At 34.7% G+C, this 23366-nt stretch overlaps 3 protein-coding genes across 17 annotated transcripts in view; 2 read left to right on the forward strand and 1 right to left on the reverse strand.

Annotated features, from left to right (window-relative positions):
- Positions 1 to 594: 594 nt before the first annotated feature.
- LOC117565161 (uncharacterized) lies at positions 595 to 5994 on the forward strand. Its single transcript, XM_034244145.2, has 3 exons — positions 595 to 1692; positions 1823 to 1996; positions 5170 to 5994. The coding sequence occupies exons 1-3, from the start codon at positions 1644 to 1646 to the stop codon at positions 5400 to 5402; spliced, it is 456 nt and encodes a 151-aa protein (XP_034100036.1). The 5' UTR covers positions 595 to 1643; the 3' UTR covers positions 5403 to 5994.
- A 56-nt stretch (positions 5995 to 6050) lies between these two features.
- Positions 6051 to 7120, forward strand: LOC117565162 (uncharacterized). Of its 2 annotated transcripts, none has more exons than XM_034244146.2 (3): positions 6051 to 6182; positions 6252 to 6428; positions 6497 to 7120. In XM_034244146.2, the coding sequence occupies exons 1-3, from the start codon at positions 6125 to 6127 to the stop codon at positions 6700 to 6702; spliced, it is 441 nt and encodes a 146-aa protein (XP_034100037.1). In that variant the 5' UTR covers positions 6051 to 6124; the 3' UTR covers positions 6703 to 7120. The 2 variants fall into 2 exon arrangements, with proteins under 2 accessions (XP_034100037.1, XP_051857946.1); XM_052001986.1 differs by having other exon boundaries at positions 6104 to 6182; positions 6236 to 6428.
- A 1875-nt stretch (positions 7121 to 8995) lies between these two features.
- The window catches only part of LOC117565911 (GTPase-activating protein skywalker), a 55681-nt gene continuing 41310 nt past the window's right edge, over positions 8996 to 23366 (reverse strand). For 4 of the 14 annotated variants that reach the window (XM_034245267.2, XM_034245266.2, XM_052001973.1 and 1 more), the window contains 10 exons: positions 22530 to 22732; positions 22265 to 22469; positions 14388 to 14512; positions 13998 to 14326; positions 13763 to 13934; positions 13210 to 13239; positions 12134 to 12220; positions 10334 to 10492; positions 10035 to 10255; positions 8996 to 9821 (listed from right to left, as the gene is read on the reverse strand). In XM_034245267.2, coding sequence (XP_034101158.1) covers positions 9680 to 9821; positions 10035 to 10255; positions 10334 to 10492; positions 12134 to 12220; positions 13210 to 13239; positions 13763 to 13934; positions 13998 to 14326; positions 14388 to 14512; positions 22265 to 22469; positions 22530 to 22732 — 1673 coding nt within the window. In that variant the 3' untranslated portion in view covers positions 8996 to 9679. Of the gene's footprint in view, positions 9822 to 10034; positions 10256 to 10333; positions 10493 to 11432; positions 11490 to 12133; positions 12221 to 13209; positions 13240 to 13762; positions 13935 to 13997; positions 14327 to 14387; positions 14513 to 22264; positions 22470 to 22529; positions 22733 to 23366 lie in introns of all 14 variants that reach the window. The other 10 variants (XM_034245270.2, XM_034245265.2, XM_034245273.2 and 7 more) reach the window with 6 other exon arrangements.

Raw genomic sequence — 23366 nt, forward strand, 5'->3', positions numbered from 1 at the left:
CAATTTGGAAAAAAAACAAAACATTATTCTTAAAATATATCAAAATGATATACCGCAAAAATATTAAAAATATACCAAATTATATACGTGGCATATCGATCAAGTACTACATTGTCAGCCCCTAATAAGTAGGCGGTTTCTGTCATACAAAAGTAAATTCGCAACCAGGAATCTCAGGAATCATAAATACTGTTGTTATTAATGTCAGTACGAAAAACCGCAAGTCTCGCCTCAACATTACGTTTGTTATTCGAAGAAGAATTCATATGCTGAATAATATATGTATGTATATACTTTATAGGGCTGGAGATGCCTCATTAACGGCAGGCACAAAGTTTGCAAACTTGTAGTCTCTTCGAAACTGTACTATAAATATTTTCAAAATATTCTCCAGACCGTTTTATTTTTAATTTAAAGCGTTTAATGTTAGTTTAGTCCTTTAACATAAGCTTTATAATCATGGAAATGTTAGCGTTCCGAGCAAAAGCTGTCTTTGCCTGTGAGGCCATAATTAAAGCTCCCGCTCACTCTACTAACAAGAAAACAACACAACAATAACACACACACACACATACACCAGCATGTATGTTTTTCGAGTTAGTTGTGCTCTTTAGAAACTTTGTTAGCTCTCTTTGCTGTTATTAAAAGTGGGCAAAGAGTGCCAAAGCCTTTGTGCCGGCGTCTGCTATCTCCTTCCATATGTGTGAGCTATAAATTCTATCTAGAATATAAGTTGATGTGATTTTACTGTGGTGTGCGTGACGAGCGCCAGAGGAAAATTCATTAAAATAAGACGATTTCGATAGGTGTCTGCGAGAGTTGGCCAGAAAAACACACACAGAATACAATATCGTAGAAGACTGCAGGAACTACGAGTACTAAAAAGAGAAAGAGAGACTCGTCAATGTGGAATTTGGAAACGTTGCGGCATTTTTCAGTATAATTTCGAACGTGGCCGTCGTCTGACAGACGTAGCTGAGGCGTGTACTTTTCTTTTCACTTTTGTTGTTGTATTTTGTAAACAGAAATACACTCGTACTCACCGGAAAATATCATCGACAACAACAACAACAACAACATACATAGTACTGCAACACGAGCAACACAAATATCTTTAGCGGGGAAAATAAACTACTATAGAAAAATAATGTCATAGGACAGTTGTGTGTTAACAGTTCCGTAACGTGTCACGTTAGAGATAACAATATATAGAAAAATAGAAATTTAAATATTATATGAAAATATGTCAAAGTACGAGTAATTTATAGAAACATATACACAACTGATTCTACATGCCCAGGAAACATATGCAAAAGCACTTTTGATTCCGTCGAGTGCTGAGTGAACAAGTTAAAAATACAAAGAACGCATTGCTAAGCAAAATCCATGTGAGAATTTTCCATAAACCAACCAAAAGACCAATGCGTCAATTAAATTGAAAACAAAAAGAAACAAAAAACGAGAAAAACGCGTATATTTCCATTAAATTCTATTTATGTATAAATAGTGTGGCAAGTGGTTTGGTTTGCTGTGCTGTGCTGTGCTGTTTTGATTTTATTGCTGTTTGTTGCTTGGTGTTCAGTATTCGATTTGAATTGCTTTGATTTCTCCGCAATACACAACTAAAGAAAACATCAACTGAAATGCAGTATTTACTTTGGTTTGGCGCGCTCGTCACTCTGCTGGCCACAGGTTCGTTGCCATTTTTTGTCCCCTTACTGCCAACCCCAAGCCCACATCTATGTGGAGACCTTAAGCCATAAATCTCACGAATATACCTACATATATATATATATATATATATATATTTCAATGCCAATAGCTTACGCCATCAGATGCTATTCATGCGAGTCCGTCTACGAGGCGAGTTGCGGTGAGAATTTTCGTATTGAGAATCATTTCAAATACGATTGCGCCTTCATAGCCCCGCCCCGTTTTCTGGAGAACGAGCTGTCCAACAAGAATGCGACGGCATGCCTCAAGCGTGTTTTCCGCGGTAAGTTTGCCACCGTTTACCAATATTTATTCAACGATTGTAACGAGTGCTTTTCGCGATGACCTCATTAAGTATACGCCAAAGGTGCCCTGCCCCACATAGGTATTTATGTCGGGAATTAAATTGTGTTAAATTTATAGTTAATAAAAGATTCAGTGTATTTTGTAATTCAAGAGATGGAAGATGTTGTCCGAGTTGTGCGACAAATTTAGACATGCGTCTGCGATGAGCACTTTGCATTTAAAATAAACATTTATGGATTTTCAAATAGTAGAAGAATCTTTTCAGAATATTTATGTGGGCTACGAGACACAAATTTGTATATTTCAGCTAGAATTTATATTTCATTGTAGTCTTCTTTCTCATATATTGCATTCACTTTTTCTATATAAACGTAATCTTTAATAGTTCATATATTCTTGACTCTTTGGCATTGAATAATCAATGGGAACAGTTCATTACCATACTAACTCAAATAATGCGCAAATAGTTGAGAATATTTACTTAAGTGAATCCCTACTTTATTTTAATGTATAGCATCAACTGCTTATCTATAAATGCAACTAAAATAGTTATAATATTCTAGGCTCTTTTACATTAAATATTCAAAGAAAAGGTTGTTTGTTATATCATCCCAAATGCAGCTGAAATAGTTAGAGATACTTTTCCAAGTCATGTTAAAAAGTTAAGAGTTTTATTAGCTCATCTACTTAGGAATATTTTCCTAAAGCAAAACTCCATCTTTTTGTTTATGTAGTGCATCAACTGTTTATCTTTAAGTGTAACTAAAATAGTTCTGATATTCTAGATACAGTGGCGAGCAAAATTGAGTGTATGTTCAGAACTCAGACTTTCGTCACCCACAAAATCATAACCACACAAGATAATCCAAAAAATTTTTTTGTTTTATTTTGATTATTTAATTCTTAATAAATTTTAAGCAAAAACAATCATAAAAGAGATAAATTCGAGGAGAATTACAGTAAAAACGAAAAAAACCCGCATAAACTCAATTTTGCACGTAGGCACTTTTTCGCCTATTTTCGCTTTCTTACTCTTCTTATCAGCACAAATCGGAAAGATTCACCGTTATTTTTGATTTTCTATTATTCTTGATGTTCGTAGCACAGATTAAATGTGCCTCAGACTAGCTTGCAATTATAAATAAATTGTTGAAAATTTGCTAGCATAAAAATGCGAAAATTATCTGAAGATATCGAAAATAATGTAGTTAGCCTGACCGAGAATGGTTGTACATCGCGTGTAATTTCGAAGAGGCTCGGTATAAGCCAATCGGCGGTAATCGCTGTTCAAAAGAGGCGGAATGTGACTCCCAAAGCGCAAGTCGCAGGTCGCAAAAAATTATTGAAGGAGTCAGATGCTCGACTGATGATGTCGGAAATGAGGAAGAACAAGCTTCTAACACCAAAGGGTGCTTCCTTGGCTATCAACAAGAGTGTTAGCGAATGGACAGCTAGAAGAGCGCTGCGAGACATTGGGTATATTGCAAGTGTGAAAAAAAACAAACCTGCATTATCCGTTAAAAATGTTAAAGCGCGATTGAAATTTGCAAGGGCACACAAAAATTGGACTGTAGATGATTGGAAACGTGTTATCTGGTCTGACGAGTCCAAATTTAACCGTTTTCAGTCCGACGGAAAGCAATATTGCTGGCGTAGACCCGGAGATCGTATCCAAAGACACCATGTAAAACAAACTGTAAAACATGGTGGTGGAAGTATTATGGTTTGGGGATGCTTCACGTGGTGGCATGTTGGCCCTCTACAGTTAATAGAAGGTATTATGCGGAAGGAGGACTACCTACAAGTCTTACAGACCAATCTTCCCAATTTTATTGAGAAATGTGCTTATCCCGAAAGGGAAATTGTTTTTCAACAAGATGGGGATCCGAAGCACACGGCCAAAATTGTTAAGGGATGGATTGAAAAGCAACCTTTTAAATTAATGGAATGGCCAGCACAAAGTCCCGACCTCAATCCGATTGAAAATCTTTGGTCAATCGTGAAAAGACGGCTCGGGCAATACGAAGCAGCTCCATCAAATATGGGCAACCTCTGGGAGCGTGTTGAAGCTGAATGGAGACGTATTCCCAAAGATATTATTGAAAATTTGGTAGAGAGCATGCCTGACCGTGTACAGGAAGTTATCACAAATAAAGGTCTTTGGACAAAATATTAATATTATATTAATAATTAAAACTTCTAGAAACGTGCAAAATTGAGTTTATGCGGGTTTTTTTCGTTTTTACTGTAAATCTCCTCGAATTTATCTCTTTCATGATTGTTTTTGCTTAAAATTTATTAAGAATTAAATAATCAAAATAAAACAAAAAAAATTTTTGGATTATCTTGTGTGGTTATGATTTTGTGGGTGACGAAAGTCTGAGTTCTGAACATGCACTCAATTTTGCTCGCCACTGTATATTCTTTTGCATTGAATATTCATAGGAGAAGTTAAATGTTAAACCATCTCAAATACAGCTCAAATAATTAGGAATAATTACTTTCGTCAATCCCTACTTTTTTTTAATGTATAGTATCAATTATTTGTCTTTAAATGCAACTAAAATAGTTCTGATATTTTGGGGTCCTTTGCATTGAATATTCAAAGGAGAAGTTAAATGTTAAACCATCTCAAATGCAGCTCAAATAGTTAGGAATAATGACTTACTTCAATCACAACTTTGTATCAACTTTGCCTCAATTGTTTACCTTTAAATGCAACTAAAATAGATCTAATATTCTAGACTCTTTTGCATTTAATATTCAAAGAAAAGTTAAATGTTAAACCATCTCAAATGCAGCTCAAATAGTTGGGAATATTTACTTATGACAATCCCAACTTTTAATGATGGATTGCATCAACTGTTTATCTTTAAAAGTAACTAAAAGAGTTCTAATATTCTAGGCTCTGCTACACTGAATATTCAAAGAAAAGTTTGTTTAATATACCGACTCAAGTTCCGCTCAAATAGTTAGGAATATTTACGCAATTCAATCCCCAGTTCATCGTTTAGTTTACTCTCAATTGTACCATAAACATGCCGCCAAGTCACTAAGGCTTTTAGCATTTATCGATCCAGCCCAAAAGTATGCTCTAACATTGTCTTATTTGTTTGTTGTTTGTTTGGCAACCACACAACACACTCACAGAAAATGGCGTCAGCAAATTTGTGCGCGGCTGTTATTTTGGCGAGGTCAACGAGACGGATATTGGCTGCAAACTGGATCCCACACTGACCGCAGTCCAAAACGCCAGTTGTCACGTGTGCAACAATGAAAACTTTTGCAATGCTGCAATTCGAATGGCGACGATGGAGACATGGAAGCTGCCTGCACTTGGAGTCCTCATTGCGGCAGCGCTGCAGTTGGTGTATGCACGCTGATGTACAACTAGACGTATGATTAACGTGTTTAGTATTAGGCATTAGTTGTAGCTGGTGTTTGTAATGAAAATGGCCATGGGCAAACACACAAATTGATGTCAGCTAATAAAAACTATACCATATTAATGTAGCACGAAATTTGTTTATTTACTTATCCGCAAACACTGGACGCAGGCGCGATGACAGAGGAATGAACAAGGGCGCGACGATGATGACGACGACGACGACGCCTCCGCACACACAATGGACTGTGATTTTTCACCCATTTCATGTTTCATGTCAACGGACATTTATTTTCGGCTATCAAAATGCCGCTCATTCCATTTCAATTTCGTACACTCTCGTATGTGGACGCGCTCAGCCAAATGAAAACCAAATGTGTTATATGGAAAACAACAGACAACACGAACAACGAAACAACGAACTACATACAAGCAACGAAAAACAAAAAAAAAAAAAAAAAAACAAATTCATTTCATTGAGTATGCGAAATTTGCTTGGCTCAGTCTCGCGTGTGCAGCTCGTCCGGCAGGTTCGGCTGTCCATGTGACTGAACGATCAACAGGCCAAAAGCAAATAACAAAAGCCAAAAGCCAAAAAAAATATAAGCGAATGCTCTCTTCCATCCATCCATTCATCATCTGTTTGCCATACACGTAACGTACCTGGCCACCACGATCTCTCGATCTCTCAGCACAGTCGAACAAACGGTGGCATTCAACATGATGCGAGGCACGGTGTTGGCTTTGGGCCTGTTGCTCGTCCAATTTGCTGCCACAGGTGAGTTGAGTTCTCGTCGACAACGCACATTGTTGACACACATATTTATGCAGATGTCGTCATTGGCAGGTTTGGCCGTTAAATGCTATGAATGCGATTCCGAAAACGATTTGAATTGCGGCAGTGAATTTCAAGCTGAAGATATTGCCAAAACCGATTGCGATGCCGTTGAATTGCCTCAGGAAATACGCGAAATCTATATACAAAAGCCGGACACCGCTTGTCTGATCAAATACTATCGGGATCGTAAGTTACAAATGCGTTTACACATCCACAAAGGTGTAACTTACACATTTTTCGACTGTTGTTTACAGTGCCCGATAATCCGCTTTTCGTGCGTCGTTCCTGCACATTTGGAGATTTCTCCGTCTGTGACGAACAACCGGATCCAGTGATGCCGCATCTGAGTTTTCTGGGCTGTCAATTCTGCCACACAGATCTGTGCAACAATGCCGCAATTATAAAGCGATCCATTGTCAGCGTAATGCTGTTGTTGCTACTCGGCAATTTACTCAATTAACGATACAATTTGATGAATACTTAATAGTTTTTTTTTTCAACATTTTTCAGTTTATTTGATTTAGTTGTTTTTTGTTTTTATACATCCACTAAAATGATTTAACATACATATATTATTATATATATTTATAATATAGAATTGGGGCATATTCAATTATATTCTTCTTGTTTCTGTATGTGTGTGTGTGAGTGTATGTGTCATTAAATAAAATACAAATAATAATAATAATCATAAAAGTAAACAACACGTTCTTTAATTCAAATAGCAAACATCGCATCGCATCGCATAGTTCATAAATATGTATGTACGTATGTATATAGTATATTTATTTTTTGTATATATCAGTATTAATAATAGTATTTATATATATTGTTGTTATCATCAATGATGCATCACTAGATGTACCATATAATGGTTGGTTATTGTACGAAAATCGAAACCTAACAACAACTACACATAGAAGAACAAACAGTGTAAACAATTGTATATACAAAAGATAATGAATTAGTTGATTGTTTTTTTTCTCTCTCTTTCTTTTCTCTTTTATGTGCTTGCTTGCTTGCTTGTTTGTTTGTTTGTCTGCCAAATACTGATCAAATGAGCAAGTCTCATCATCTACATATATCTTTTTCTTCTTCTTCGCTCACAAACACAAAGATTATCAACAATATGAATATAGTCAACCAAGTAAAGTAAAACTTTTATCAACAGCGCAGAAACAAGTAACAAATATAGTATATATATATATTTATAAATCTTTCATATCGTTTTGTCATATTTTTGTGTTGATCAAACTTTTCAACTAGGCTATTATATCGTCTATTATAGCGATTAATATTTTGTTTTTTTGTTTTGTTTTTAATGCTGCTTACATACACATTTGATTAACAACACAGAGAGTTTAATATACAAAAAAATAACTAAAATTATGTATTAATATAAATATTTTCTTGTTTATATATGATGCTGCCACATATCTTAAACTGTGCCTTCAACATTACAACTGCAACATGCCTCGGAAAAGTGTTATAAATGTGAGTGTGTGTGTGTGTGTAGGGAAATCCTTTTGCATGTGGAGTACCAGCTCCAAAATGTGTGTTTAGAAAGCAATTGCTATGCGCTTCATGTGAACTAAAATTGAGTAGCGCATAGAATTTTCGTTTTTGAGTCTCTTGAGGCAGATGCAGCCACAAATTGCATTCAGTTTAAGATACACTCTTCTCTTTTTCCTTTTTTTGTTTTTTTTTTGGCATAATTTATAATTCTATGTTGTAATTGTAATTTCTATATAGTAAATATTTATTCTGTATTCGTTGTGTTAAACTATCAGATTGTAACAATTCGCTTGAGTAGTGCAAAGAGCAGTCGCTAAATGGGCGTGCCAAAGACTCCTTTTTTTTTCTTTAACATTGTGCACGACATGTTGAATTTTCGTTTTTCTTGACTAGAAAAATTAAAAAGAATTTTTGTTTTTGGGAAAAAACACACAAAATGAGAAGGGATTGAAAATTGTTCATTGAATTGAGTACAAAAATTGAGCGTTGAGCAATGCGTTAATGGAATGAATCTTAAATAATCATTTGAATTTGTTGCAGCTATTTAAGCTTAAGCTTTAGCTTTGGATATGGAGCATAAATGAGATCAATATGACATGTGTGTGCACAACATTCCCCACCGACCCCCATTATATCTGCCTTATCTGAACTGAATTGCAGTTTTTTTGTTTTTCGATTTGCATTTTTTGCACGCCCAAATAGCTTCAATGTGTTTGGTTTATAATAGTTGATTTGATTGCGATTGGGATTTTGTTTATATGGATGTACGTAACTATTACACTGCACTGCACGTTTGGGGTAGCTAACAATCAATCAAGTTCTTTTTAGCATTTAAATCAAGTTGCGGCATAGTTTTTGCATGTGTATGTGTGTGTTTTGTGTGTGTGTGTGTGTGGTTACTAAACCTAACAAGAAAATAAAGATTTCCGTTGCAATTTACAAAATAAAAGTTTTATACACATATGTAATAATAATATTAATAACATTTATAACAAATTCAGTCAAGTCAGTAAATTTGGTTTACAGAAGCAGAAAAAATAAAATAAAAATACAAATACAAATACACAAGTAAACATAAACATATTAATAGTAATAATAACCATTATCATAATAATCAAAATGTACAGACAAAGTTGCAAATTTACAAACTTAATTTTCGCGTTAAATTATGTTTCTCTTGTTTCGTTTCGTTTTTAAGGAATAGATTTTGTTTTGTTTTCATTTTTTCTCTTTTGTTTTGTTTGTCTGTTGCCTGCCTTTTCAACTCGTAAAGTAGAAATAGTTTCACGATTTACATTTAGATTTACACAGATGTATATAGATGTATATATATATAGAGTGTGTATACATTTATGTAAATAGAGTTATAATATATAGGTTTTTTGTTTTCATAATATATATACGTCGTTAGCATAACAACTATTGTTTGTATAATTTCAAAGCTTTGTTGTGTTTTGAAACATGAACTCACAGAGTATTTCCATATAATATATATATATATAATTTGTTTTTTGCTTGGTTTAAAGTTTAAACATTTAACATTAACACGACAATGACATTGACAACAACAAAGACAACGGCTGCCTTTGTGCTTGTAGTTTTTAGATACATATTTATAAATTAATTCTTTTCTTTTTTTCTTCATTGTAAATGTTTACATCATTTTTATTCCATTTTCTGCCATAATCTGTCAACATTTCATCTTTTATCTTCTGTTTCTGCTTCTGCTACTACTGTTTCCGTTATGGCCGGAAATACACGCGTTCCGCATTCTGGTTAAATGTGTGTGTATTTAGTTTAAGGTGTGTGTGGATGTGGGTGCGGGGAGGATTGTGAGAGAAGAGCAGGTTTGCTGAGCACTTTTGAACATCGGCGGGCAATTTGGTTTCAATTTGAGTTGTTTGTGTTGGGCTCGCACGAACTTAGATGCCCACAAAGCCGTAAACCTCCAGTACGCGTATCTCAAAGTCACCCGACGGACACAGCGGCGGATTGTTGAATGTTTTGCAGCTGTCCGTCTTGCCGAAGCGAATGTTCTCGTCCATCCAAATAGCTTGGCCCTCACTGCAAAGGCAATACACATTGATTACTGGTTGTTTCACATCATTATGTATATTGTGTTTTTTTAATATTTTTCATATTTTAAATTATAGGTTGCACTATCGATGGCACTATCGATGGGTCAAAATTGACTATCGTTTAATATCGAATGCGCCCACTATCGATAGTTCTCTACCTTGAATTCAAATATATATTTTTTTCTAAACTTTCACTTACCCGCCGCCAATTGTTATCATTTTGGAGTCAGCTGCCATAAAGAGTTCGGAGCTGTGTCCCAGATCGCGATCGCCCTCAATACCCACCCAGGGGTATTTGGCACGCTCGGGATAGAGGGAGAATAAAAAGGTTTCGCCGGTGCCAAAGTAGGCCTGTCTCTGGCCCTTGTCATCCTTGACATTGCGCTCGAACCAACGTGAAGAGCAATAGGCGCCAAATACCTGATACGAAAGAATGCCATTCATTAGGAATGCAAAATATGTAACATATTTGGTTAAATGCAATATCGAAATACTCACTTCATTATTGCACGTTTTGATCATGAGCAGTGTGGGTTCGTGCTGCTCGACGCGCACGTAGAAGGTCGTCAGGGAGCAGCCGTGCTCCTCGGTGGTGTAGAGCAGCACCGGCTGGTACATGGTGATACGAACGGGGAGCCATGACCACAGCGTGAATAGCTGTGAGTAGTAGAGGAGTAGTGGGGGGAACACAAAAATTGGAATTGTTGTAAATTAGTAAAGCTCTCTTTCGACAACCACAGAAAAATTAGGCAAAAAATTAACTACGAGTAACTATTACGGAAAAAAACGTATAAGGTAGCGTTAGCCAATATATAAAACGGGTAAAAAAAATATATATATATTACTATATTTATGTAAATGATATAAACACACATGGAAAACATAATAAAGTGTTGTGGGCGGGGGAAGGGAGGTTGTTACAGAGCATTAAATAGATTATGTGTGAGATAGAAAGGTGGAACGGGGATTAGAGCATAAACTAAAAGGCCAAGCAAACTAAAATGCCAGGTTAATACAAGAATTAATCAAAACAATTAGATCATAATTTCATTTAAATAACGCTCAAGTCGAAAACTACTTCAAGTACAAAAAATACAAAACAAATATAATTCGCTATTATTATTTTTGATTTCAATTTTTCTATTGCTTTTTGCTTATTATTTTTGGCCAGCAGCAGCAGAGGCGCATGAATTGAAGCTACGCAGTTCATGTGAAACTGTATGAATTGACTATCAAACTGTTTGGGCTGCCAAACTGTAAAATGGCATGAATCATACTTATGAATGGTGATTACTATTCGTCTATTTGAAGTTTACTTTACCAATACATGGGACGCACACACACACGCACAAACAGACATTTACATAGTGTGAGAGAGTGAGGTAGAATAAATTTGGATGGAGGGAGAAAGAGAGAGTGGTATATAGAGCGCTATGGATGGGGGAGAACTGTTAAGAGTAAGTTTTCTAATAGAACGGCACAAAATGTAACTGCTTTTACTTTATGGATGGGGGGGAAGAGTATTTTTTTTTTTTTTGTTCTTGGATGGTTCATTCAAAGAGAGATTTGAAGTGTGGCTCGTAATAGATATGCTTACAAATTGTCTATCCGTCCAGGTTTTAATGAAATTCGTTGTGCCCGGTAAACCAAAATGCTATGAAAAGAGATGATATATAGCAATGTCAAAATTAGATGCGATTCGATTTGAATGATCCAATGGAATTGTATTTTGTTTGACATAGATGGATAGATAGATAAAAGAGATTTGGTTAAGGATAATTGGGAGTTTTCTTTTGGAAGGGGGCAACTGCTGCTTAAACTGCAACTGCAACTCTAAACTTGTACGATTAAAAATAAATGATAATTATTTCAAAACAGTAAATAAATAAAATTGGAACTGAACTAGCGAAAATCATAGAGTATAAAATGCTAGAATAAAATGCCAACAATATTTGTTTATTGCACACACGAGCATGCAAAAAGTGGGTCGAGGTTCAAATTGTAACTCGATAAGAGCTGTGTTCTTTTCTTTAATAAAGGCAAATCTATAATATAGAGACAGAGAGTGAGAGAGAGAGAGGGGTTGTGTGGGTGAGAGACAAAGAGACATTGAGTGGGTGGTATTGAGTGGGTGGTGCAATTTAAAAGCATTATATTCCACGGCTTGACCATGAAAATTCTATACTTTAGCGATATTACAAAAGAAAATCGAAACTATTTGTAGCAAAACATTTTTATTTTTTATCAAATCAAATTGGCGGTTTCTGAGTTGCGGCTGCTTTCGCTCTCTGCACTTACATCTTCGTTCTTACAGACTTGACTTTTGAGATTGTGTATGGGATAGACGCCCATGGCGATTGCTCTATGACCGGGCGACTTTTCGCCCTACACATTATATATATAGCAGATATATAGTATGTACAATAGGTAGTTCAGATTGTATGCGTATGATAATGTCAGTTGAAAACGTTTCAGAATATGATATTTCATGTTGATAAAGCGCACGCATTTTTTCGTTTTTTGTCATTTATGTTATTTATGTTTTGTTAGGGATTTTTCATTATATTTTTTATATTTTGTTTCATTTTTTTTTTGTTTTTTTCATTCATAGTTTGCCAAGGCAGCGCAAAATACAAGAAAAATAGAAATAACAGTTTTTATATAGATATTTTGATATGGTTAATATTTATAAATATGGAAAAATATTTGCGTTAAGTTGGGTTTAAGATTTTTGGTTGTGGCTGTATTTTTGTTTATTGTTGATTATGTTTTCGGTTTTGTTTAGTTTTGTGGCCTTGGAGTGCAAAAAATAAAATATGTAAAATCAAAATGTAGATAACGAAAAATCAAAACTCAAATGCAAAAATTTGCGTATTTAACAACGGAAATGGTTAAGCAGCGTTTTCAAGTGTTGTTGTTGTTGTTGTTATTGTTATTATTGTTGTTTGTGTTGTAGTTGTAGTTGTTGTATGCAGCAGATAAACGAAACAAGAAACTCAACAACAAATTCATCTAGTTAGTTTGTATTTTCTAAACATTCTTGAAAAAAGAACTTTGGCAATTAAAAACACAAATTAGTTGAAGCACAACACAAAATGCTTCAGAAGTTGAAGCTTAAAGAGGAAAATGAGTCGAATTGTAAACAGAAAAACAACATAAGCATATTAGTTTTATGTCCCTTGAATAGGATCTGATAGAAAGTTTGACTCTTGAGCCGAGTTTTTTTTTTCTATGTTTTGGTAATTAATTATGAAAAACAAAACAAGCAGAGTTCGAACATCAGTCAGCATTATCAATCATATCATAAAGAATACATATATATTGTATATATATAATGTATATACGTAATATGCAATAATTTTATAGCCCCATACCAAATTGCGACAGCTCTCGGAGTGCAGCTTCTAGTTTTGTTTTTCAATTTTTTGATTCATAAAAGTTGTTGATTTGTGGTTGTTGTAGTTGTGGTTGTTGTTGTTGTTGATGTAGTTGTAGTTGTTGTGCAAGTTGTTGAAAGAACACAAAAACAATAAATCAATAGAAGTGTTTTCAAGAGTTTGAATTAGTTAAGTAAGAGACAAAGAGAGATACTATTAAATGAGTAAGAGTTATTAAGTTGCTTAGTGTGCTGTGCTGTGTTGGATAAAAAATAACCATATTCATGTTTTGTACTTCAAACCTAAACTAAAGACGGAAAAACAAACTGTGTACGGCGCAGTTCCAAAGACCCTTAAAGACTGTTAGATATGTATGTAGTTGTATGTATTTAGTTTGTTGTTGTGTGTAAAGATGACAATTTTTGCCTAGCTTTGTTTGTGTGGTTTTCCTTCCCTTAGTACTTTTTGTTTTCTTTTTTGTTTTGTTGGGTGGATTGGGAGGACATATGTGGATCTATATATAGGGGAGAGCTCAACGTTATACACCTACCTCACGTATGGTCAATGTGTGTGACATCATTTGGATGTTGACCTGCGACTGACTAGTGGGCAGATTATCACTTGAACGCGATTTGATTAATTGCTTCGAACCGCTATTAAGCACGGATCGGCTTTTTAATAGCATTTCAGTCTTGATAAATATTCTAGAAATATACTGGGTACTGCAAAAGTGCAAATGCAAATGAGTATCTATAGATGTATAAAGTATAAATATGGTAAATTACCTCAGTCCCCTAATACTAAAAGCGGCATGGAGCAGCTTCGCCGGCGATACTGGTATCTTTTTGCAGAACTTGATGAGCGCATTGCCAATGTCGTTTTTAATATTATCCGGACTCCATTCGTTGTTCGACTGGCATTCCTTGTGGAAGAGATTGAGTATGACCAGCGCGACACGATATAGCACCTTGATGCCCTCGTGAAAATAGCAATCCATGATTCGCACCAAATGCTGAAATGGCAACCCAGCCAATATCCACCAGCACCAATCCATGAAAACGCGCTCCAGTTTCTGTCCCGGACAGATGCGTTGGAAATACGCAACGGCGCTTTTCTGCAAGTTAATAATAGTAATTACTTATTTTACAATTCATTTACTCATGCTTCGAACTTACTGCATGTTTTTTGGCTATTTGCATCACTGTCTTCCAGGTGACCTCATGCTGCAGTTTGGTTTGATTGATGAATGTCTTCTCCTTGCTGCCCACGAGTCCGGCCAGACACAGATAAGCTTCCTCCTCTGCAATCAACAGAATAAATAAAAAACAATTGTAGAAGTATTTCATTTTTCAATTAAACTTGCAATTATTTATAAAGAAAATTATATACAGTAGTGACAGCTTCTCTCCATAAATATTATTTAATGTGTAGCTTTCTGCAGCGTAAATAAATTTTATTTTCTGTGCGCTATTCGACGATTGTTATCGAACATGTATGATATATTCTTTCAAATAATATTCAAAATTAATTAGAATTTTGGCTCTATTGGCAGACGGCTATTGAAAAACTTTATTCATTTTGCAAATATTCAACACACTGATCTATAATATATAGTAAGTATATTTAGTATATAATATATACTATATATGGCATATGGCACACATAAATGTAGTATACTTCGAACTCTTGTCATCTAGGTTATTGATATATGAAATATAATATATTTAGTATATTCATACTACATACATTGTATGTATAGAATAAAATGAAAGAATGTATTCATACGTAAAATACTCAGATCTAAGAAAAACAGTATATAATATATACTATATACAGTATATTATGAAATAAAATATGGAAAAGCTTTATTCATTCGTTGAACATTAAGCGCATAGATCTATGAAATATAGTATATTTAGTATATAATATATATTAAATGCAGAATATAATGAAATATAATATTAAATTTACTAGAATCCGATTTATTTTCTTTTAGGGTATTGATCTATGAAAGTATATAATACTTTAAGTATATAATGTAATAAAATATAGTATTAAATGTAGTATAATCGGAACTCTTGTCGTTTAGGTTATTGATATATTTAATATAGTATATTTAGTATATAGTTATATATACAATAAAATAAAAGAATGTATTCATACGTAAAAAAACTCATAGATCAATGAAATACAGTATATTTAGTATATAATATATACTATATAAAGTATATTATAAAATAAAACATGGCAAATTTTTATTTATTCGTAGAATATTAGGCTCATAGATCTATGAAATATAGTATATAATATATACCATATGTAGTATATAATGATATTATATATTATTGTACTAAATGCAGTATAATCCGAACTTTTGTCGTCTAGGTAATTGATATATGAAATATAATATATTTAGTATATGCATGCTACATACATATACATATATACATATACAATAAAATAAAGAAATGTATTCATACGTAAAATACTCAGATCTATGAAATACAGTATATTTAGTATATAATATATACTACATACAGTATATTATGAAATAAAACATGGAATGAATAAAGCTTTCATTCGTAGAACATTAAGCGCGTAGATCTATAAAATATAGTATAATATCTTTAGTATATAATGTATACTATATGCAGATTATACTGAAATATAGTATTAAATTTACTATTATCCGATTTCTTTTCTTCTAGGGTATTGATCTATGAAATATAGTATATGGTATATATTACCATATGTAGTAAATAATGAAATATAATATAGTATTAATTGTAGTATAATCCAATAACTTGGCTTTTAGGGTATCTGTCTGTTAGCCATTTCTTGTTTACTTTCTGGCTGGTTTTCAGTCAACTCACGTAATATTGGGGCATTTAATATGACAGTTGTTGGCAGCGTGCTCAGAACACGCTTGCAGCTCACAGTTTACAGCTCACAGCATAGAACGCTATCGAATTGCATTTGGCACGGCAATTAAGTATCTAGAGCTTAATAACAGAGCTGGCTAACCTTAGCGTCGCACTCATCCATCCCACACACAGCAACGAGCTCAGCTCAAGCCCAAGCTTTTGATCGCCCCTTTCTCCTCCCTTGTGTGACTAATTTAATTACACAATTTCACAATTTCAAATGGCAATTTGCACTGCAGTTTGGTTACACTGAGGTCGCTCTCGGCTGCCGTTGCGGTTGCGGTTGATGAACGTTGTGTGTTCAGTTCGAGGCGATTTTCGGTTTGGAGAGCCAACCACAGCAGTTGTTTTTCGCCGAGGAGGGGGCGTTACCACCGCAATGACGCTGCAGAAATTGCATTCGCAAAGTCAAGTATGTAAAACAAAAACACAGTTGAAGGCAGGTGGTTGACCTTGAGTATACCCTGCTGTAAATCAAGTAAGCTAGACTACTACTCCATAGAATGCATATACCCCATCAACAGTATTTACAGAGTATTTACGGCAATGCAGTGCTTGACTTTTCAAAGATCTCAGCTTTTGGACTTCTGCAATTGACATTTAATTCACTGTCATAATTAGCTGGCATGCACACTCAATTTGTTTATGAAATTAGTCATTGTTCGGTGCACACACACACACACACGCTTACTTGTTGTACTCGTATTTGATTTATAAATTAGCTCAATTTATGCTAAAAATAATGCGATAGACTCGGACGCTTTTTTGCGTGTCGAAGCTCCACAAAAAATTTCGTGTGTGTCTCGTTAGCAGCGTTAACTGTTTACAAAACTGATTAACAATTATAACAATAGAAGCGACTACAGCAACAGAAATAGCAACAACAATGATAATAATATTAAAATTATTTATATACATTTTGTAAAGTATTTAAAGTGCATTTGCCACAGTTTTGTTTTATCAGGCAATTAACAATTACAAGTATTTATCGCTGGCTTTAAATGCAATTTAGCAAACTAGTTGCGACTATCATTACACTGACTTATAGCAGTAGTCTTACTACTACTGATAACCCAACAAATAATATTGTTTCCTAGATTTGTTGCAGCAGCCCACTTGGCTGTGTTTGTTATCAGCCGAAGACAACTGCGACTGCGTCTTATCAGTTTATTTGTTTTTTTAGTCCACTTCGTTGCAGTTTGATTTGGTGTGGAGCGGTTAGGTTTAGTTTTTACGATTGCCCTTAATAATTATTTATTTTATTGTCCCAATTGTCACACACACACGCACACACACATTCGTAGACTTCATCACAATCTGCTTATCTGACTAAATGTATCTGTCTCCCTTGACTGTATCTGTATCTACGATGTTTAAGTTGCTCGAGCTTATCACTTGCGGAACACACACGGTTAGCTTTAATTGTGATAAGCGACTCTCTTTGCCCAATTATATTTGTTTTTATCATTAAATATTTGTATTGAGGTCTATTTCAAGTGACTGACGCAAAGTGCACAACTTTTATATGTACATATCTTTTATCTTGTCGCAGTTGAATTCTCTTCGAGTTGCAGTGCATCAATTACAATTAAATCGTGCATTAATTGCATTGATTAACAACTGCAAAATGCCACTTGCTTTGGCTTCAGCAAAGGGGTTTGTTCATTTTACGACACCAATTGAACCGATAAGCAACAACTATAAATAAAGTTTTGTATATAAAACTGGTTCAACAAATATAAAAAAAAAAACAAATCATAGCTAGTTTCACGTTTCCAATTTGACGTCAATAAAAATGTGAACACGTGTCCCCAGAGCAAGGAAAAATTCTCATACATTGTTTATACACAACTTTGATAGAGAACATGCTAAAGAAGCTCGACAAAAAACAGCAACCGGCGAATATTTTCGTTTACTCAACTACAAAAAGCATAAAAAGCAGCAATAGAAAAACATAAACAATGTTTTAAAAAGACAAAAATAGACACGCGGGGCGAGTATAAACAAAAATTTGAAATAATATGCAATAAATCTTTGCTCCAGTGGCGATAATTGGGTTGAGGCTGCGCCATGTGAAGATCCCAAATGCCCTTTTTTTATGGCAATCAATCCATCAATAAGTACAGCCAAGTGAACTTGAAATGCGTGAAATAACAAGAAGAGTTCGTGAAAACAACAACTAAAATGATTATCCAAAACGGTCAAGAACAGCGAATCAATTTAAGATTTCATTTTACAAAGAATTCGAAATATAACTAAATAGATATTAGACTACAATTGGAGAAGTTTTTGTTAGAGGTTTAACAATCAAAACATTGGAAATATATCTATATAGTTAGAGATGTAATAGATCATCAGTAAGAAACGGTCAAGTACACAAATCTATTAAAGAAGTTTTTGCTATAATAATCAAACTCTTTTATTTTATAGGAAATAAAATGAAATTGTCTTTTTATAATGCTAAAGTTGATGTTAAAAATCAAAAGATTCGAAATATAACTAAATAGATATTATTATAAAGCTGCAAATCGATTACAAAAGTTTATGTTATACCAATTTAACTTTTTATTTAATAGAAAATAAAATTAAGATAGCTATTTATGTTATAGTGCTGAAATTTGAGTTAAACTGCAAATTGATTTAAAAAAACATGTGTTATAGCAATCAAACTCTTTAACTGAATAGAAAACAAAATAAAGATGACTTTTCATACTGCTAAAGTTGATGTTAAAAAACAAAACATAAATAAACTGATGTTGAAGTTCACATCGATTGAAAAAGTTTTTCTTATAGCAATCATTTTTATTTAATAGAAAATAAAACGAAGTTTGCTAGTGCTAAGAATCAACTTCAAAGTCATTTCTAATGCAATAATAATAAAAATCAACCACAAAAGTTTTTGAACTATGCAAAATAAATGCAAATTTTCTTAGACCCAGCAAATGTTTACCTTTCTGCTAATCCATTTCAATGTCGAGCTGAAAGCACAACACAAGCCATGCACCTCAAAACTTTCAGACACACACACACACACACACACAGAAGAGTGTCGCGTGATGATATTAGTGAGCTTTTTCAGCTTGAATGAGCTCTGGCTGCCTGCATGAATATGCAAATGTAAAGCACAATGAATGTTTCACCCCTGTGTTATTATTTTTGTACGAATAATATACGAGAGTACGAGAGTTTGAGTCGCAAGTATTTGATATCACAGAGCACGTAATGCTCAAAGGTATTTGAAGAGCGAAGAGTGAAGAGTGGCTGGTTAGCTGAGTTTCGGGCCATTTAAAAGCCGTGCAAAAACAAATATGCATAGCTCGACAATGTTTGGGTAGGGCATAAACAGAACAACAGAATAACAAACAGTCATAAAACAAAAGCAAACGCAAAGATGATATAAAAAGTACGCATTTGTTTGGCTTCGTTGGGTTTCGGGATTCGCAATGGGAATCTGAATACGACAATGCGAATACGAATACGAATGCGAATACGAATGCGAATACGAATACGAGTGTGAATGGGAATGCGAATGTGAATGCGAATACTAACGATTTTGGGTTGCCCAAAAATGTTTTTATGTGAATTTTATGCTCACGTGCTGGCGTCATTAGCAACAATTGCAAATAAACATCAACTAACACGTCAAAAAAATGGTGCTCGAAGTGAACGAAGTTCGGATACCCTTTAGTCACGTGTGAAGAGCTGTAGCTAAAGGGTATCCGAACTTCATTCATTTCATATCCCAACTCACTTCGAGCACAATTTTTTGGCGTGTTCGTTGTTCTTTAATATGGAAATATATGAATAACATTTCATGTATGTCTATTTAATCATATATTTATTTAATTCCTTCACACTTTAAGAACACTTTCTTTTAAAACTTAGTCGATGGCCTTAGCAGCTAGCACTCCCTTCATTTAGTTATTATATTATTTGGTATAATAATTAACATGTAAATAAATAAATAAATATTATAAAACTTTATACCCTTTCTATTTCGTTTAATTCTTGATCACTTTAACGACACTTTGCTATAAAACTTTGTCAAAATCATGCCGAATACCCCTAACGAGTGCATATACCCCACTTAGCTTTGCTTTACTGAGTGTACGATACAAAAATAGCTCACGATTATTGTTATCTATTCCAGAATTGTTGGGAAAATGTGTGTCACATGCCAAACGAGTATCAAATACTGCAGGCAAAATAAAAAAATAATAATTCTGTCGTTTTGCAAGAAGCAGAAGCAGAAGCAGGCAAAAAAAAAAAAAAAAAAAAAAAAAAACAAAATTTGCATAAAATTGAACGACAACGATAACGAGTCAATGACGTCAACAAGATGTCGGGTCGCAATGCAAACTGCCAATATAGACATCGGACAAACAGACAGACAAACACACACACACACACACTCACGCACACACACTCATGAGTATTCGCACTGTCGCGTTTATATAGACGGACGGCATGTACAATCTTTTTTATACAATGTTTATGTGAGACTCTTGAACTTGAAATGCACAAAGTGCTGTTGAAATGCTGATTGAAAATGCAATTCAAATTTTATTGCATTTCTTTCTTTTTTTTGTTTTTTGCTGTTGATTTTATTTCGGACATTTAGATGGAGCAGCTGCCTGCTTTCATTTTATTTGGTTATTTTATGTGACCATCATTGAAACCACAAAAAAGTTTACACGTTCGGTTTGTAAACAATGAACCTTTGTACTCCCCCCTCCCACTTACAACTATTTATAGCAATAACTAGAACGTTTTAAAAAACTTTTTCGCGCCATGTAAACAAACCTCCAAAATACTACGCGAGACAGACATTGAGACTGAGACTGAGACTCTCAGCTTGAGACAAAGAAGCATTAAAATGTAGTCAACTTCAAAAGTCGACCTCCTTCCGAGTATACCGCCTCCTTCTCCTCCTCCTCCTCCTCGAGGCTTATCTGGACAGCAGCTGTATCAGTTGCAGGTCTGTCATGTGCTTCACTCTCTCGCAAGTAAGGCGCAGAAAGCACAGAGTGCATATAAGTATGTTTGTAATAGGCATAGGTACGACTACTTGCGTTTATTATTATTATTTTTTTATTCAAGAGATAATCGCATATTCTAAATTAAGTGCGCGACACTCTTGAACCCAGATTGAAGTCGATTGTTTGTCTTCTCTCTCTCTCACTCTCTGCAAATGGGGGTGTTCAGAGTTCAGCTGAAGCTGAGATTACACTGCGTATACGCGATGCAAGTGATGATAAGCAAATATTATTTTCCTCTTTTTTTGTTAGGGTTACAGAACCGGGTCATGCGCCTGTCATTTGTAATCGCAGGCAGGTGCTTGCAACATGTGAGAACTACGGAAATTGCTAAAAGGTTGACAATGAAACTAAAATGAAAACCTTTTTCGGGTTGCACATATTTCCGCAACTGAAAGCAGCTTCATATTGTTTACATAAATATTTTGGCAAAGCGTTGAACAATTGAATAAAGTTGTTGATTTACGAACACGAATTTGATCGATTTAAAGAGTGTGCTAAAACAATTAAAAGTTGTCATTTAAAAATTTAAGAATATGAATAATCTGTCCAGCAATTAAGGAATCCCTAACGAATTTGATGAATATGAATAGCTGTTGAATTAATTCACTGTTCGATTGATCGGCTGGAATTAAGCGGCTCGTTCAATCTCTGCCCACATGCGACCAGATTAATCCAATTTGAAACAGCTTAAAAATAAATGAATCGATTGAATCGACGCAAACGAAGTCTGCTCTTAACAAATGCGGAACTATTTACTGCAAGTACATAGTACAAAACAAATATTCAGTTGTGTACAACCAAGGGCTGTGTCTATTGATTTTGTTATTGACCAAAACAATTAGCCAGAAAAATCACGATACATCAATTTGCGCAGAGACGCGACTTGCTGAAGAAGCAGAAGCAGCAGCAAAGCAGTAAATTACAATTTGTAGCAATTATTTGTGTAGTCGACACAACTAATAAGAAAAACAAATATATAACGAGAAAATCAAAATGAAACTCTCGAGTTAAAAGGGCAACGTAACTCACGTGAGTTGATTTATTTAATTTGATTTGTGTTTGTTTTTGTGTAGTATTTGAGAGACTTACCCGACATGAAATGCAAAAGTAATGATGTAATTGGATACAATACTGGACTGTAGGTAATGTCGGGGCAATCGTAGCCCAGCACATTCACAATGCGATCGGCAACCGAGCGTCCCGTGCCCGTCAAATGGTACGGCAAACAATGTGTGGCATCCACAAATGCGGGCAACATGATCGGCTTCTCCGACAGCTCCGTGGTGCCAAAGACCTAAGTAACGAAATAAATTAGTATTTATTTGAAATATTCAATTTCAAATTAGAATCTCACCTGATGCACCATCTCCCAGTAGAAGCCATCGAGCACATTGCTTTTGGTCAAGTGTTGGGCGCAGAGCTGTGGCCACAATTGTGAGCGAATCGGTGAATTAATTGGCCACGAATTCTCTCTGAGTATGTTCTTAACAATGTGTTTTTTGCCCTGCTGCAGCAGCTGTTGGATTTCAGTGAATGAGCGCAGCGCTGGCTCTTTGCCTGGAACGAAACAGAAACATTCATCATCAGTTTAGTCAAGTGTTTCTCGCTTGGGCTAGGTCACGAACTTTAATGTCTAACAATAAATAAAGAAACTGCGAAACTGAATTCAACTCAACTCAACTGACGTGCTGCACGACACACATTGTAAATCATGCAACACTAAGCTTTATATATATATATATAACTGATGTATATCAGGTATTATATTGTTTGTTTGTTGGTCAGTTGCAGTTCAAGTGGCAAACTGATAACTCTGCTACCAGAGACCACTTAAAGTCTCATATGACATTGCTGTTGTTGTTGTTGCGGTTGCAGTTGCGGTGGTTGTAATGATAAGCAGACTAAGCCTTCGCTTAGAGCCATTTAAGGCTCATACCAAAACCCTTGTTGCGGCAAAAACCAATTGAACTTGCCTCTCAGCAATAACTCACACAAATTACGTATACGTCACGAGTGGCAAATAAAATACTTGAGTTTGCAATTAAATTTGTGTGTGTGTGTGTTCTTGTTTTATTGCACTGCATTGATAAGCTTTTGTTGATAGATGCTTGTTCTACATACTCGTTAAGGATTTTTAAATGGTCTCTGTAATTAAAATGAAATTCAACTGTTTCATTGACAGTTATCGCTT

The sequence above is a fragment of the Drosophila albomicans genome, chromosome 2L (assembly GCF_009650485.2).
Source record: "Drosophila albomicans strain 15112-1751.03 chromosome 2L, ASM965048v2, whole genome shotgun sequence".
In the NCBI taxonomy this organism is placed as follows: domain Eukaryota; kingdom Metazoa; phylum Arthropoda; class Insecta; order Diptera; family Drosophilidae; genus Drosophila; species Drosophila albomicans.

Excerpts from the sequence above, each read along its gene's own strand:
- LOC117565161 (XM_034244145.2), top strand. The coding sequence starts at position 1,644 with ATGCAGTATTTACTTTGGTTTGGCGCGCTCGTCACTCTGCTGGCCACA. Across the intron at positions 1,693-1,822 it reads CGTCACTCTGCTGGCCACAG|CTTACGCCATCAGATGCTAT; the intron begins GTTCGTTGCCAT and ends CAATGCCAATAG. Across the intron at positions 1,997-5,169 it reads CCTCAAGCGTGTTTTCCGCG|AAAATGGCGTCAGCAAATTT; the intron begins GTAAGTTTGCCA and ends ACACACTCACAG.
- LOC117565162 (XM_034244146.2), top strand. The coding sequence starts at position 6,125 with ATGATGCGAGGCACGGTGTTGGCTTTGGGCCTGTTGCTCGTCCAATTT. Across the intron at positions 6,183-6,251 it reads CGTCCAATTTGCTGCCACAG|GTTTGGCCGTTAAATGCTAT; the intron begins GTGAGTTGAGTT and ends CGTCATTGGCAG. Across the intron at positions 6,429-6,496 it reads GATCAAATACTATCGGGATC|TGCCCGATAATCCGCTTTTC; the intron begins GTAAGTTACAAA and ends TGTTGTTTACAG.